The 15,284-nt window shown below is 44.3% G+C and overlaps 3 protein-coding genes across 11 annotated transcripts in view; 1 reads left to right on the plus strand and 2 right to left on the minus strand.

The window, feature by feature from the left end:
- LOC111594610 (filamin-A) overlaps window positions 1–3,276 on the plus strand; it is a 41,455-nt gene extending 38,179 nt beyond the window's left edge. For 3 of the 7 annotated variants that reach the window (XM_023307985.2, XM_023307987.2, XM_023307988.2), the window contains exons 16-19: window positions 254–394; window positions 518–687; window positions 754–2,785; window positions 2,862–3,276. In XM_023307985.2, the coding sequence (XP_023163753.1) occupies window positions 254–394; window positions 518–687; window positions 754–2,785; window positions 2,862–3,046 (2,528 nt within the window). In that variant the 3' untranslated portion in view covers window positions 3,047–3,276. The remainder of the gene's footprint in view (window positions 1–253; window positions 395–517; window positions 688–753; window positions 2,786–2,861) is intronic. The other 4 variants (XM_023307990.2, XM_023307991.2, XM_023307986.2 and 1 more) reach the window with 3 other exon arrangements.
- Window positions 3,277–3,594: 318 nt separating this feature from the next.
- On the minus strand, window positions 3,595–5,186 carry LOC111594546. Its single transcript, XM_023307898.2, has 5 exons — window positions 5,059–5,186; window positions 4,796–5,000; window positions 4,621–4,739; window positions 4,196–4,565; window positions 3,595–4,130 (listed from the first exon to the last, which is right to left on the minus strand). Coding segments are annotated over exons 1-5 (1,230 nt in total). The 5' UTR covers window positions 5,060–5,186; the 3' UTR covers window position 3,595.
- A 921-nt stretch (window positions 5,187–6,107) lies between these two features.
- LOC111594516 (aminopeptidase N) overlaps window positions 6,108–15,284 on the minus strand; it is a 40,822-nt gene continuing 31,645 nt past the window's right edge. For 2 of the 3 annotated variants that reach the window (XM_023307842.2, XM_023307844.2), the window contains 11 exons: window positions 13,669–13,846; window positions 13,020–13,289; window positions 9,911–10,270; window positions 9,696–9,848; window positions 9,079–9,631; window positions 8,301–9,022; window positions 8,116–8,239; window positions 7,645–7,835; window positions 7,421–7,588; window positions 7,219–7,362; window positions 6,910–7,165 (listed from right to left, as the gene is read on the minus strand). In XM_023307842.2, coding sequence (XP_023163610.2) covers window positions 6,910–7,165; window positions 7,219–7,362; window positions 7,421–7,588; window positions 7,645–7,835; window positions 8,116–8,239; window positions 8,301–9,022; window positions 9,079–9,631; window positions 9,696–9,848; window positions 9,911–10,270; window positions 13,020–13,289; window positions 13,669–13,846 — 3,119 coding nt within the window. Of the gene's footprint in view, window positions 7,166–7,218; window positions 7,363–7,420; window positions 7,589–7,644; window positions 7,836–8,115; window positions 8,240–8,300; window positions 9,023–9,078; window positions 9,632–9,695; window positions 9,849–9,910; window positions 10,271–13,019; window positions 13,290–13,668; window positions 13,847–15,284 lie in introns of all 3 variants that reach the window. The other variant, XM_023307843.2, reaches the window with a different exon arrangement.

The raw sequence follows: 15,284 nt of genomic DNA on the forward strand, positions 1-15,284 counted from the left end.
CCTACCGAAATAGATGAATTTAATAAATATTGTCACGCAAGTTCCCATAAGAATTTAAATTATGATACCGCTGAGGAATATTGAGATGGCAACCACCTACTCAAAGCGTTGATTTCTATATGCTTTACAGCTAAATATCTATTTCGGTGTGCTTCGGTTTCGACCACACCCCCTTTGCTTTGCGCTCTTTGAGGTTATGTTAAGTGTTAAGAGCGCCTTACTAATATGAAAATATCTCTTCGTTTCTTTACAGCTGAAGTCAGAATGCCAAGTGGTAAGGTAGATAAGCCCATTATTCAGGATAACCGTGATGGTACGGTCTCCGTGAAGTACGAACCTCGTGAGGAGGGTTCCCACGAGCTGGTTGTTAAATACAATGGCGAGCCTGTTCAAGGTAAATATGCACTTGAAAAAAACTATATTGACTATGTGATCAAGCACCTTGCACATGATTATATTATGTCCGATAAGAAACTAGAAAGAAGTCTTTTTGCTCATGCTTATTTGCTTTTGGTAGGATCTCCATTCAAATTCCATGTGGACTCCATAACATCCGGCTATGTGACCGCCTATGGACCAGGCCTGACGCACGGCGTCACCGGTGAACCCGCCAACTTTACCATCTCCACCAAGGGCGCCAGCGCTGGCGGTCTGACCATGGCCGTCGAGGGTCCCAGCAAGGCAGACGTAAGTGCTAGCTGACAAAAATGAGATTTCAGTTCTATATATATCTATGATTCTATGTTTTCGCAGATCAAATATCATGACAACAAAGACGGCACTGTTTCGGTACAATATCTGCCCACGGCTCCGGGTGAATACCAGGTGTCGGTGCGCTTCGGCGACAAGCACATCAAGGGCTCGCCCTACTTTGCCAAGATAACGGGCGAGGGCCGCAAGCGTAACCAGATTTCTGTTGGTTCCTGCTCGGAGGTGACCATGCCCGGCGACATCACCGACGATGATCTGCGCGCGCTGAATGCCTCCATTCAGGCGCCCAGTGGCTTGGAGGAGCCATGCTTCCTCAAGCGCATGCCCACCGGCAACATTGGCATTTCGTTTACGCCACGTGAGATTGGCGAGCATATGGTGTCGGTGAAGCGACTGGGCAAGCACATCAACAACTCGCCCTTCAAGGTGACCGTGTGCGAGCGCGAGGTGGGCGATGCCAAGAAGGTGAAGGTCAGCGGCAGTGGCCTCAAGGAGGGACAGACGCACAGCGACAACATTTTCTCCGTGGATACCCGCAACGCCGGCTTCGGTGGTCTCTCGGTGTCCATTGAGGGCCCCAGCAAGGCGGAGATCCAGTGCACCGACAAGGATGACGGCACACTGAACATCTCCTACAAGCCCACTGAGCCCGGCTACTACATTGTCAATCTGAAGTTTGCCGATCATCACGTCGAGGGCTCACCCTTCACCGTCAAGGTGGCTGGCGAGGGCAGCAACCGCAAGCGCGAGAAGATTCAGCGTGAACGCGACGCGGTGCCCATCACCGAAATCGGCAGCCAGTGCAAGCTGACCTTCAAGATGCCCGGCATCACATCTTTCGATCTGGCCGCCTGCGTTACCTCGCCCAGCAATGTCACCGAGGACGCCGAGATCCAGGAGATCGAGGATGGTCTGTACTCCGTGCACTTTGTGCCCAAGGAGCTGGGCGTGCACACCGTCTCGGTGCGCTACTCTGAGATGCACATCCCCGGCTCGCCCTTCCAGTTCACAGTGGGTCCACTGCGCGACTCGGGCAGCCATTTGGTGAAGGCTGGCGGCTCCGGCTTGGAGCGCGGCGTTGTCGGTGAGACAGCCGAGTTCAATGTGTGGACACGTGAAGCTGGTGGCGGCTCCCTGGCTATCTCAGTGGAGGGTCCCAGCAAGGCTGACATCGAGTTCAAGGATCGCAAGGACGGCAGCTGCGACGTCTCGTACAAGGTGACCGAGCCTGGAGAGTATCGTGTGGGTCTCAAGTTCAACGATCGCCACATCCCAGACTCCCCCTTCAAGGTGTACATCTCTCCTGATGCCGGCGATGCCCACAAGCTGGAGGTGCAGCAGTTCCCACAGGGCAACATCCAAGCCGATGCGCCCTATCAGTTTATGGTGCGCAAGAACGGCGCCAAGGGCGAGCTGGATGCCAAGATTGTGGCACCATCCGGCACCGACGACGATTGCTTCATCCAGGTGATCGACGGTGACATGTACTCGGTGCGCTTCTATCCACGTGAGAATGGCATCCATGCCATACACGTCAAGTTCAATGGCGTGCACATACCCGACTCGCCATTCAGAATCAAGGTGGGCAAGGATGTGGCCGATCCGGCAGCGGTGCATGCCACCGGCAGCGGCTTGGACGAAGTGAAGACTGGACACAAGGCCGATTTCATCATCAATACCTGCAATGCGGGCGTTGGCACACTGGCCGTTTCCATCGATGGTCCATCAAAGGTGGCCATGGATTGCACGGAAGTTGAGGAGGGCTACAAGGTGCGCTACACACCGCTGCTGCCCGGAGAGCACTACATCACGGTGAAATACAACAACATGCATATCGTGGGCTCACCCTTCAAGGTGCACGCCACCGGCGACAAACTGGCCGACGAGGGCGCCCAGGAAACATCCACAGTGATTGTGGAGACCGTCCAAAAGGTGGCCAAGGGCGGCAAGAACACTGGCGTCCATCTGCCCACCTTCAAGTCCGATGCCAGCAAGGTGGTGTCCAAGGGCATGGGCCTGAAGAAGGCCTACATTGGCAAGCAGAACCAGTTCAGCATCTGTGCCACAGATGCGGGTGAGTACAGATGATTGCAACTAATATAAATGAAACTTTTCTCTAAGTGTATTCCATCTTCTTGTTGTGCATTCAGGCAATAACATCCTGTACGTCGGCATGTACGGACCGAAGGGACCTTGCGAGGAGTTCCATGTCAAGCACGCTGGCCACAACAACTACAATGTGCAGTATCTGGTGCGTGATCGCGGCCAGTACGTGCTCCTAATCAAATGGGGCGAAGACCATATACCCGGCTCCCCATTCCAGATCGATGTCTAGGCTAAGGCCAAACAATCATATATAATATATATATACACATGCATAGATATATGAACCACAACCCCTCAAGCCCCCATCCAATCGTTCCCGACTGTGTGGGAACCAATCGTCTGTTCCAGGGTCCAAGAATTTTTGTGTTTGTTTCTCTATGATTGTCTTTGTTTAATTTTAACTCTTTGCCTATCATTATTATAAGTGATTATTATTTTTTGTTATTTGTACATAAAAATCAAGAAAAAGAAAAGAAATCAAAATATATGTTTTCGACTTAAAAAATGTTTGCGCGCCATTTTCACATATCAATTAATAAAAAAATTAAAATTTAATTTTCATCAACAATTTGATACTTACAACAAAGTGCGAGAAAATCTCTTAATCAATTATTTAATACTTAAGCAAACACTTATGAAGATGATTATTACGATTATGATGTATTATGTTTTTTATTATCACTATCGACATGTAATTTACGTAAACTCAAATAAATAAATTAAAAACATAAACAATTTTATTTACTTATATTAAAATGAATCTTACAGTTAACAATATTTAGTTTGTTGCCTTATTTTGTTGCATTTGCTTCATGTGCATGATGCAAATAATGTCGTAGATTCTCTTTTTGGCCTCCGTGAGCAGATCGTCGTTCAGCATATTCAGCTCTTTGATAACAAATCTACCAAATTGTTCGGTTAGTTGGGGTCTGCAGATCGTTTCATTCGCGTTGACGGGCTGTTCCATGGACTGACCTTCGTGCAGCATCACCAGCGCCAGGTTCTCTGGGTATACTAGATAACATTCGTCTTCCACTGCATTGTCCGAGTGAGCCACGGAGCAGTTTTCATCGTATTCATTACCTTTAGCCTTCTTCAAGGGCTGTTCAATGGCCTCGCAATCGAGTGAAGAGTTTGCATACGCTGGTGGATAGGCTGGCGGCGTGTCCTGATCGAACCAGTTGCAAGAGTTATCAATATTACTGTGCTCAGAGTATTGTTCGAGACTCGTGGCCTGTAACGTGTTCAACAGTTCGCACACCTTTGCGTAGTGAATCCATTTCGAGCCGTTACCGACCAGATCACGCTCTTTGCTGCAAATATAGTTTACATTCGGTGAGCTATGTATCTAAACATATATCTTCAGTGCGCGTCTTACCGAAATTTACGAGTAAACGATTCAATTTTCGCCTTGATATCGGAGCTTCTCATCTTAATGCCCTGGCTCTGTAACTCCAAAGCCATTTCCTTATATACGTGCAACTTGACCTTAGCAGTTCGCAAATCTCGCACATATTTGTGCCACACATTCAGGAATATTTGTTCCTCCTGCAGAACCCAAAATCTGCGCCTGGGTTTGGCCTTTTCCGAAATCATATTGGGTATAGAGAGCGGCGAGTCGGATGGTTTGGCTTTATCAGTATCGGTCGACATGGTCGACGATGACATGGTCCTCATGTCCTCGACTTCAATTTCAACTTGGGAATATTCCGCAACCTCATCGACACAGACGAAGCTGATAGCGTCGTCTGTAAAACAATTTAAAATTGATGTAAACTTAAGATTTTGCTTCAGAAAACTCACCTGAGATCACTTGTGTTGGTTCAAAGAGTGTTTCTGTATTTTGTTCTGGATATCCCATTATTGTGACCATTGTGTCGAAATGTTTCCATGGCTTTCTTGGCTTGTCTTCCTTTATAATTCTGAAATAAATTCATTTTCGCCTCAGATATTCATTGTTGGAGCTACCCAAACTTACTGACTAAATTTTCGCTTAAACGAGTCCATTTTTACTTTGATATTTTCCACAGTGGCATCAATTCCATTATTTGCAAACTCAAATTGAAGGTCTCTGCAAACATCTGTCCGACGCCGACCGCCGTGCACGGTTCCTAAATTGTTTTGCCAGACGCGCAGAAATATATCCTCCTCCGAGGACGTCCAGCACCTGCGCTGGACATTCACTAGAAATTATTTTATAAACATTAAAACCTATCTTTGTCAATTAGAGCTAAATCATACTTTTAATTTGATGAAAACAGTTGCTTGTTTACTTTCTCAATTTCGTTTATCGCAAGCAGAATTTTTACTCCAAGCATCAAATTCAAAACAATGCGAAGGTCTTAACAAGTTTCAACAACAGCGTTGCACGCTACAGCTGTTAGTATCTCTGAGAAAATACTAACACCTGTTAGTATCTCTGACAGAATACTAACAGCTGTTAATGCCCTAAATTTATAAGGCAATAATTAAAGAACTGCAATAAATATGTGTTTCAGTCAATGTGTAATACTCTAAATTCACATTAGAATTTTAATATATTTATTGAAGTCTCAATACGTATATCCGACTTTAATTACAGTATTCTTTCAAAAAGTTTCAATCGTTCACTATGAGCAGCTGCCTGCTATGACTGATTGACACGCAACTTAGCGCTCTTAACGCAAAAATGACACAATTAACAGACGGTATTTTTTTTCGATCATTTGACACTTAACGATTGGTATAAAACTCTTGGCGGCTGTTTCAAAATTTAAAAAGTAACGTACTAAAATAAATTACATTTCATTTGAAGTCTACGAAATTATAATATTCACGTTTAAAAAAAAATACATAATTACACAATTTATGTTGAATGTACTTAATTTTCAATGCTAAAGTAAAAGAATGCTATTCAATGACAGTCGATTCGTTAAGTGGAATGCATTGGCACAAATAGGTATAAGATTTGGCGCTATTTAAAGAAATTTAAAGAACTAGCGCGTAAGAAACAAATGGAATAAATATAATATACAAATTGAACTGAAAATGTATAATATTAGGTATTTAAGTAATTTTAAGTTTTATACTTGCTGATATGCAACTGCCCAGAATTAATTCTGACAATAACTTTGTTTCGTTAAGTGGGAAATTAAGCTTTGGCATAAAAGTGCTTGGCGCCAATTACAAAAATGCCCAAAAAGTACCAGGTGAGAAATGAAAGTAAAAGTTGAATTTAAATTTACGTAATTACATAGTTTATTTATGTGTTTTTAGTTAAATATGCTTTAAAACTTATTTACATGGTTGTGCACTAAGCGAATATATATTTAGTGTTACGCATTATAAAATCCATAATAGATAACTTTTACATTAACATTAATTAGTTTATATATATATTTATATATATATGTATGTATGTAGGTTTAACTTCCGCAATACTTTGAAACTTTGCGTTAAGGACACTCATTTTCCACCCACTTTCCACTTAAGGCAGCATTCCGTTCATCCTTTGTGAGAGCAAAAATTAAAACTATAATTCCGAGCTCTTGGGAAAAGTTTTTCGGTTTTCTTTTTGGACTTAATACAAGTTTAAGATATTTATTACTTTAATGTTGTTTGACTTAGGGCTAAATGGCTTAGTAGTAGAGTTTCAAGTGTATTTCATTTGTTAATATTTTACCCAAGCAGCATTAGGAAAAGTTTTGATGATTTTATCAACTTTTGACAGACGGAATGAAATGATTTTCTTTCTTGCTTTCTTTTTCCTTCTTCCTTCTTTTTGGCTATTGTCGTGATAATAAACTATAGTTTTTCCTTCGATTTCTATTCAAGACAGGAACGTGACGAGAAACTCAAAAATAAATTACAACAGACTGAAGCAGAACGAACTTATAAATTAAATAAATATACATATACTTGCAAAAAGTAGAAGATCTATAGTTCTATAGATGCTTGGTATCTTAACTAAGTTGGCTAACTTACACGTTTATATCACTTTTCGCAAATAATTCGTTTCATATATTGTGTTTTTTTGTTTGCTAAAATTATATTGAGGCCGTTGAATAAAAAGTAGCATTTGGTTAAAGAGCTGCACAGACCACGTTGAGTGGCTTAGAAGATGTTGATCTGGAACTCGCTGACAATGCCCTCGAGGAAGCCTTTGAGGCTGTCGTAGGAGTGGGTGCGCCAATAGATGTTGTCGTTCACCTGCTCCATGGCCAGCCCTATGGCAATTTCGACGGCCTTCAGGCCGAGCTTACGGCAATTGGCGGCCAAAGCCTGCAGCTGCTGCTTATGGTAGTCCTTGTTCATATAGATGGTCAGCGACTTAATCATCTCCGTTATCGTCGAGAAGCCATCGCCATAGCTGCAATTGAACATTTTTGTATTTGTGCACATTTCTATGCAGGGACAACTCACTATTCGGCTATCTCCTTGATGTTGGTCTGGAGGAAATCAAAGGCTATCTCATAGCCAATGGCATTGGAGGCGACGGCACGGAAAGCCAAGGCGCCGTCCTGCTTGAGTATGCCCGACGTAGAGTTGACAGTCAAATTCAGATATCTAAAGGGACAGGTGCATTGGAATATATCACATATATCGCCTATCTATGATCTCTTACTTGGACAGCAGCCAGGGCTTGGTGGTGCAGCCTAGGGATGTGAGTATCTCCTCCTTCTCAGAGGCACTGTTCGTTCTCTTGTACTGCTTGTAGGCGAAATACCATTCGGGGTACGAGCCCTCCGCTAGGGCCGTGCAATATATGACCGACTTCAGATTGGGCTTAATGCTGCAATTAAATTGGGATTAGCTATTGATGACTTAGTTGCAGTTCGATTTACTCACGGATTCTTTTTGGCATCGCGCATCCATTCACGGAACTTCATCTGTGCCACCTGCGTGCAGCGATCGTAGTTGAACTTGCAAGCGAAATTGGCGACCAGAGCTCGATGCTTCAGCTGCAGATGCGACTCGTTGTCCGGCTCATTCAGGCCGTAATGATCGAAGGCCGGACGCACTATGAACTTCATGAAGGCCTGCAGCGATAAAAGGGAGTAAAAATTATGTATAGAAAGACTAAAGCTATAAATGGAGGAATGATAAGAACTTCCTATAATACGATTCTAATTTGAGGTAGACTACAGATGCACTCAGAGAAAATGTTACATACTAAACTAAACTTTGTGTAGAATTAATGGTTATTGAAACCCATTAAGCAAGGAAAATATGCTTCAGCTAAGAAATTTAAGTTAAATTGAAGAAATTTCCATTTAAGCTAGGTTTCCTTACTCCTACTCCGAGCACTCTTCGACTTACCCTAAAGGTCTCATATGCTGGCTCCCGCTTCAGATTGTAGATGAGATAGTTGAGACCCGGCTTGGCTGCGCTCCACAACAGCTCATCGTCGATGGCCGTGAAGAGCTCCATCAAGAAAGTCAAACTGGAATTTTACACACAATTTTACACTTAGGATAAGTCTTCTAGTTGCTGTGCTAGCTTACGGTATATCGTAGGGCAGGTACTCCGCCTGTGAGAGGTGCAGTGCATCGTCCAGCAGCTGAGCGCGTGTGATACGTGGAAGTGTGCTGAAGTTCTTCTTCAGGGCCAGCCAGGAGGTCATGTCGTAGTTGACGCGATAGTAGCTCTGCCTATTCAGGTTCAGGTAGACAACGTTGTCGCTGTTGTTGGTCGAGGTGAAGACGCCGTTGACCACCAGCTGCTCCTGGTCCTGGGTCATCCAGTGCGTGGGTATATTATCGCCCTTATGCAGCTCGTCCGTCTCATAGGTAATGGGTATGAACCAGCGACTGTTGTCCAGGGGATTGCGAGCGGGCAGCAGATAGCGCTCCTGTCGCAGCACCAAATCCGCACCATTGCGCTCCACATGCACCACAGGATAGCCCGGCTGTGTTATCCATGAGTCCATGATCTGTTTGACATTCATGTTCTTGGGCAGCGTGCCCTTAGCCTGGCCATGTCGTGTGAGGAATGCCCAGAGATCGTCGCGTGACATGTTCTCGTAGGCAAAAGTCTTGAGCAGATCCTGGGTAGCCGCACGGAAGGCCTCGTCGCCCACAATGGAGTTCAACATGCGCAGCAAAATCGTGCCCTTCGAGTAGCTAATGGGATCAAAGATGCGTCGCACATCACTCGAAGTCTTCACATCAAAGGAAATGGAATGCGAGGTATTGGTGGCATCATGTTGCATCGACTCCTTGAATTCCTGCAATTTGAAATGGGAATTAGTCTAAGAGCTCTCTGTACCCTAACTGTACCTACCAGCACTGTGAAGGTATCCATAATCTGGAACTCAGGATGCACGTGATTGAGCGCCTTGTAGCTCATGTAGCAGGCGAAGCCCTCCTTCAGCCAGAGATCGTCCCACCACTTGGGCGTTACCAGATTGCCGAACCACTGATGCGCCAGCTCGTGGGCTATGATCTGTGCCACATACTGCATGTGCTCCGACGAGGAGGCCAGCTCCTGATCCTCGGGTACCAGCAGCGCCGAGTCACGGAAGGTGATCAGGCCCCAGTTCTCCATGGCGCTAAAGCCAAAGTCTGGCACCGAAACCAAATCAATCTTTGGCAGCTTATTCTTGATGCCGAAGTACTCCTCGTAGTAGGGCAGGAATTTGCGCACCATCTTGTAAGCATAGTTGGTCATGTCCACAAATGTGGGCCGCGTCCAGATCTCCACGCGCGGCACCAGGCTGCTGTCCAAATCAGCAAAGCGTGAGTCAACCATATTGGAGACAATGAAGGCCAAGAGGTAGGTCGGCATGCGGGGCGTGGTCAGGAAGTCGTCGCGTATATAACCAAGACGATGGGTGCTGTGGCACAACGAATTTGATTAGAATCGCCTTGCCTTAGATAGATCTTCAGTTGTCGTCTCACCTGCTACGATATTTGGGCATGTTGGACAGACACATTGTCTTCTTGACATCCCGAACGATGCTGATGGTAAAGTTGGCCTTCATGTCGGGACGATCGAAGCAGGGGAAAGCGCGTCGAGCATCAATGGGCGAGAACTGAGTGCTGATGACCCATCTGCAAAGGAAAGCGCAAAGATGAAAGATCAACTCTCAAGTTAGCCCATTTGAATGACTTACTGCAACTGCTTGTTGTCTGGATTGGTGTAGCTGGTCTTGTAGATGCCCTGCAGCGTATCTGTCACCTGGCTGACGAAGTCCAGGCTCAACAGCACTCGCAGCTTAGAGTCGCCTGCCAAATCCTTGGCCAGTCTAATCACAAACGTGGCATTGTTCTCCCCATAGTCGCTGTCGAAATCCAGATCCACCTCATCGCTGCCGTTGGCAACGGGAGCTCGTATCACGCGCACATTTGAGATGCTCACGTTGTGCACGTCCAGAACAATGGGCTCCCAGCTGCTGACCTTGGGATCACGTTCGATTTCAATGGACAGACTGCCATTGTTAGCGGACGACACGACATTTGGCTCAATGACAATTCTGCAAAGGGTCGAAAGGTTTGCATTATTCAGTAGCCAACTATTTAAGTGCAGGTGCAAATAGTTCTCTAATCACTGCCAGAAACGACAAGACGCCTCAATCAAAACTGCCAATCAATCAGCGCAGCGCATGCTACTGAACAGCTACTACCGGCTGCGACGCGTTTGTTGAAATCATTCGAAAGGGGAGCTAAACTGTAATTGCTGGCTATAGAATGCTAGAAAAGCACATAATGTGAAAAGCGAACATGATCGACAGTCTCATGCTCTGTAGACTAAAAAAGGGGCACTGGTTCGGGCCACGCTATATCAACAAAGCTCTCAAACGTTTCTGGCTAAGTTGAATGAGAATGTTTCAATATACAAAGTCTCAGATACGAACAAAACTTAAAAATCTAGATACAAGTTCAAGCCCCACTGCACTAATAAAATTTGTCTTTGCTTTCACAGCAGTCTTTACTAACTTGGCCAATAAAGCTTGGCTACACGCCCAACGACAAGTGTTAGAGTATCAAATTGAAGATCAATTTCTGCTCCCCTTCCGCACACATTTTGTCAAGAACTGGCCGCCAGATGGAGCCACTGTGCTGCTTGGTGTTTTTGCGCCTGCTGTGGCTTTTAATTGCGTCGATTGGTTTACAATGTGTTGTTGCGCCGGGGGCAACCAGGAAGCGTGTGCAGCGCAATTTGCCATGGACACATAGACAAATGGAAGTGCGCTTTGATCAGCAGCTGCAAAATCAGTTAACATCGATTTTGCTGTGAGCAGCAATGGCATCGATAGCCAACGCTGACTGCTCCAGCTGCGTGGCAGACGCAATTCAAGTCTTTGGGGTATTTCTGTGTCAATTATATTAATGCATGCGGCATTAGCCGCAGCATCTTCCATCTCCAATCTCCCAATCGCCCAATCTTCTAGCTAACTAACCAAGCAACCCATCTGGCGTGCTGACAGTTGGCGTGCGTGCCGCTGCACAAAGATCTGCCTCAGAACTGCCTCTGATCAGCGTCAGATCTTTGCCGCCTCGAGCGGCAGGGGCAGTGGCAGAGGCAGAGGCAGAGGCAGTCGCAGTTGCGTGAGTTTAGCTCCGCTCACAGCTTGGACATATTCGGCCAGCTCCTGTGGTGTTCGATTGTTGAACAAGTTGTTAGATGTCTGCATTAGCTGGTTGAGCTCTGTGGATGTGTGCTTAGCCTAAGTGCCAACTGGCGCACTGTTGGCGACGCTCAATCCTTGACCCACTTAGCGGGTGTACATCGTACTTCAAGCATAAACACGGAATGTCTAACAAAACATCTTTTGGCATGACGTCAATAAATGTCCTACGATATGCACGATGGAGCACACGACGTGGGGTCAAGGGTTCAATGATTGTCGTTGGGCAACTGTTGGCAGTTGTTTGCATCGGAAGTCATTTAAACTTGACTTGATGGAGTGACAATTTATCGATATATCGAATGTCAGATATAAAAACAAGGAGATATTACTTAGAAAGAGACTTGTCAAACGGAAGATTATGTAGTTTCATAGACAATTTAAATATTAGAGAAACATAACTTTGATTTAGTTGTTCTATTGGTCAATGCTAATCACTTAATCGGTTAGACCAGTGATTCCATCATTCAATTACTCTATTAGTAAGTCAGCCAAACCCTAAGTCAATCAATCAGTTAGTTAATCAAACATTCAGTCAATCAAACAGTCAGTCCCTTAACTAGTCAGTGAATCATTCAAACAGTAAGTCAATCACTAAGTTAGTCAATCACTTGATCAATCACTTAGTCAATGAGTTTATCAGTCGGTCAATCAGTCGCTCAGTCGCTCAGTTAATGATTCAGAAGGTCAGTCAATCAATCAATTAGTCAATTTGTAAGTTTACTAGCTGACTAGTGAATCAATCAATCAGCAAGGCAATCAGTCGGCTAGTCAATCATTTGGCTCATCAGTCAATCAATCCCTCTATGAATGAGAAGGTCAGGCAAACAAATCTACCAGTTAATCAGTCAGTCAATCAATCAATCAACCACCAAGGCAATCCCTCGGTTAGTCAGTCAATCAATCAATGAGTGAGGTCAGGCAATCAATCCACCAAATCAAATCATTTACTCTATGAGTGAGAATCAATCAATCAATTAGTTGGTCAGTCATTCATTCAATTAATCCATCTGTGAATCAGCAAGTCGTTCAGTTATACAGTCATTCACGTAATCAGTCAGTCAGTCAAATGCTAAACTAGTCAGTTATCAATCATTGAGTCGGATAATTAGTTTATCAGACAGCCAACGTATCACTAAATGAATTAATCAGTCAATCAGTCACATTCATTCATATGTCTAGATGTATCAAGAATTTAAATACTTTAATACAATCTGACGAGAAAAGTACCGTATTCCATTTTAGTATTCCGACACGCGCTCATCTGCAGTAGCTAATGATAAGCTATTATCGTCATATAAATCGCGTTATATAGATTTCGATTCGTAGAAGACTCAACGCTAATTGCAACAATGTGAGCCGGAAACTGTGGAGACAACAAATCTCCGCCAGCAATTTATGCCCGGCTGTCCGTCAGACCGAGCGCTTTGCGTGGCTTCCAATTGAAATGCGGGCATGCAAAGCAATTTGAGGAGTAGTCGCGAGTGACTAGTCGCGCGCGTGGAAGCCATTATTCAATTGGGGCTGAAGTGCAAAATTGAGTAGTTGGCCCCGCCTCTGGCCCCTCCCCGGCTGCGTCCTCTTCTGCACTCACCTGTAGTGTAGTGGGCGCCAGCCCTCGTAGAGCTGCAGCGTGCGTTCCATTGACTTTACATTGGTGTCCAGCGTCTCCTCCTGGACGGGTATATCGCCCACGGGCGGTACGACTACGGGTATTTCTGGCTTGGATGTCGTTATGGGTTCCTTTTGCTTCAGCCAGCCGGGTATGTCGAACTTGGCATTTGCCAAGGGCGTTGCATTTGCGTGCGAATCGCTCGTTGCATCGTTCTCATGACTCTGAAGATCCTTGGACTGTGCCTGGGCGCTGTGTGTGGTGACATGGGTAAAAGGATATAAAGTTTTGGGTTTGAGTTTATGTAAAGTGCTTAATTGTATTTGGTCAAGCGAGGCGCGGCCTCTGCAAACAGGTAAGCAGCCAAAGTAACCAAAGCAGCTTCTTTGGCCCTTCCGCGCCTCGAAATGCGTCAGAGGAAGCGAACCAATTGCTTTCGATTTCAAGACGGACGCGAAATGAGGTCACGCCGGGTCGACAGTCAATTAACTCGTTTGCCAAAACGCATTACGAGAATGCAAAAAGAAAATGAAAGCAAATAAAAAAGTGCTAAAAATTAATAAGCTTGCCACACCCACAAGTCCAACTGGCTTAGATGGAATAGGTGTAGCTGTTAACATGGCTTACTCACCTGGGCTCCATGATCGGCAGCTTTGGCGAGGCGAGGAAGTAGGTGAGAAGCACTGAGGATATAAGAGCTGCCACCATAATAAAGGCCGAGATGATCAAACACGCCTTAGAAACATAGACACCCGATGGCGGTCCATTGAAAACATATTTCTGTCCATTTTTCGTCTTCAGCTGACCGCCTGTCAAAATAAGCGAGAACGAGAGAGGGAGAAAGAGATCAGTTAGTTGGGCCATTAAAGACAATAAACGAGAAGAAATTAAACTTCAACTGCCGCAAGTTTAACGAGCTTGTGAACTTATTATGTTTTGTTCAATTGCTTAAAAGTATTCTGTTTGATATCCCATTCGGTATTTGTACTCTGTTAGATTCCCAATACATTTCCAAAAACAGCGAACAATAGTATCCATAATAAATATCTTTTATATACAATTTACAAATGGAAATTACACTGACAAAGGGTATTTATTGGTGGTGTGAATTGCACGACAATTGAAGATAACTGTTTATTTATTTGTGCACACATTGTTGGCATTGGGACTGCTGGCTGCATCGAAAGAGAAAACAGAAAGACCGAGCATACTGTGTAAAATGTCTACTGCGCTCACTCAATTGGTCGTAATGCTTTTGATCCCGTTATCTTAGTTATGCTCTCTCCTTGTGGTGTGAGCGAAGGAATTTTAACTGTTGGGTGCTCATAATTATTGTAGTAGTGCGAATGACGGCTTAGCACAATTAGGCAAATTGGTCTGTGCGTGTCTGTCCTGTTGATCGTTTATGTTCTTTGCGTGTGCGAATATAATAGTTTTGCTAATTAAGTTAAGTTAACTAAAAAGTGCTAATCGCGATTAATTGCTACTTTGAGTGCCTTAGCTTATATTTTAGTTTTGTTTTTACTTGGAATACCAGCATATTTATTTAACGACAACTGTTTCGTTTACTTTTGACAGCATCAAAAATGCATATAATCAGAAAAGAGAGAAGAAGAAGAGAGGAAGAGGGAAAAATTGCAAGAGTGTAATATTGAGCTACTCTTAAATAGGTGAGCCCTCTCATTGATAAATGCATTTAATCGAGCAATGTGTTAATGTGCAGAACATGACATGAAAGCGTATTAAAGTATCGACGTGCCGAGCATAGACGTTCTATTTTGTTGTTTGTTTTTCTCTTCTGTGTGCACTAGAAAGTGTTTATGGGATCCCTAACTTTGTTTTGGCATTCTAGCCATGCCGATGCATTATGAAAAGTGTTCAATGAAAATAAATTATGCACTTTTCCAACACATAAGACAAGTGAAGGAAATACGTGCTTCGAAATGAAATATAGCATAATTTAGCCAATGTATGAGTGCAGGAAATTAATTGTTAACGCGCTATTTAGCTGGGTGTTGACAGAGCCACAAAAGCTTCCCGCGGCGTTGCGCGGCTCGCTGAGATCATTAAACTCAATGCTGATAAAATGAATTCGTATTTGGCGAAAAAATTGAGTGAAAATAAATGTATGTCTTATTTTTAGGGCCGGAACATTTGTAGAAAGACGAAACAGGCAGCAAGTGGGCATACGCATAAACAAATAGCCAGACAGTGCGGCACGAAAATCAGTTCACACCAAGATAGCCC

Source organism: Drosophila hydei, unplaced genomic scaffold, assembly GCF_003285905.1.
Source record: "Drosophila hydei strain 15085-1641.00,03,60 unplaced genomic scaffold, DhydRS2 tig00008119-arrow-pilon, whole genome shotgun sequence".
NCBI classification, from domain to species: Eukaryota; Metazoa; Arthropoda; class Insecta; order Diptera; family Drosophilidae; genus Drosophila; species Drosophila hydei.

Bases quoted from the DNA above. Each gene is read 5' to 3' on its own strand.
- LOC111594546 (XM_023307898.2), bottom strand. The intron at 4,740-4,795 runs GTAAGTTTGGGT...AATTTATTTCAG, and splicing joins TTTAAGCGAAAATTTAGTCA to AATTATAAAGGAAGACAAGC. The intron at 4,131-4,195 runs GTAAGACGCGCA...CTATATTTGCAG, and splicing joins TCGTTTACTCGTAAATTTCG to CAAAGAGCGTGATCTGGTCG.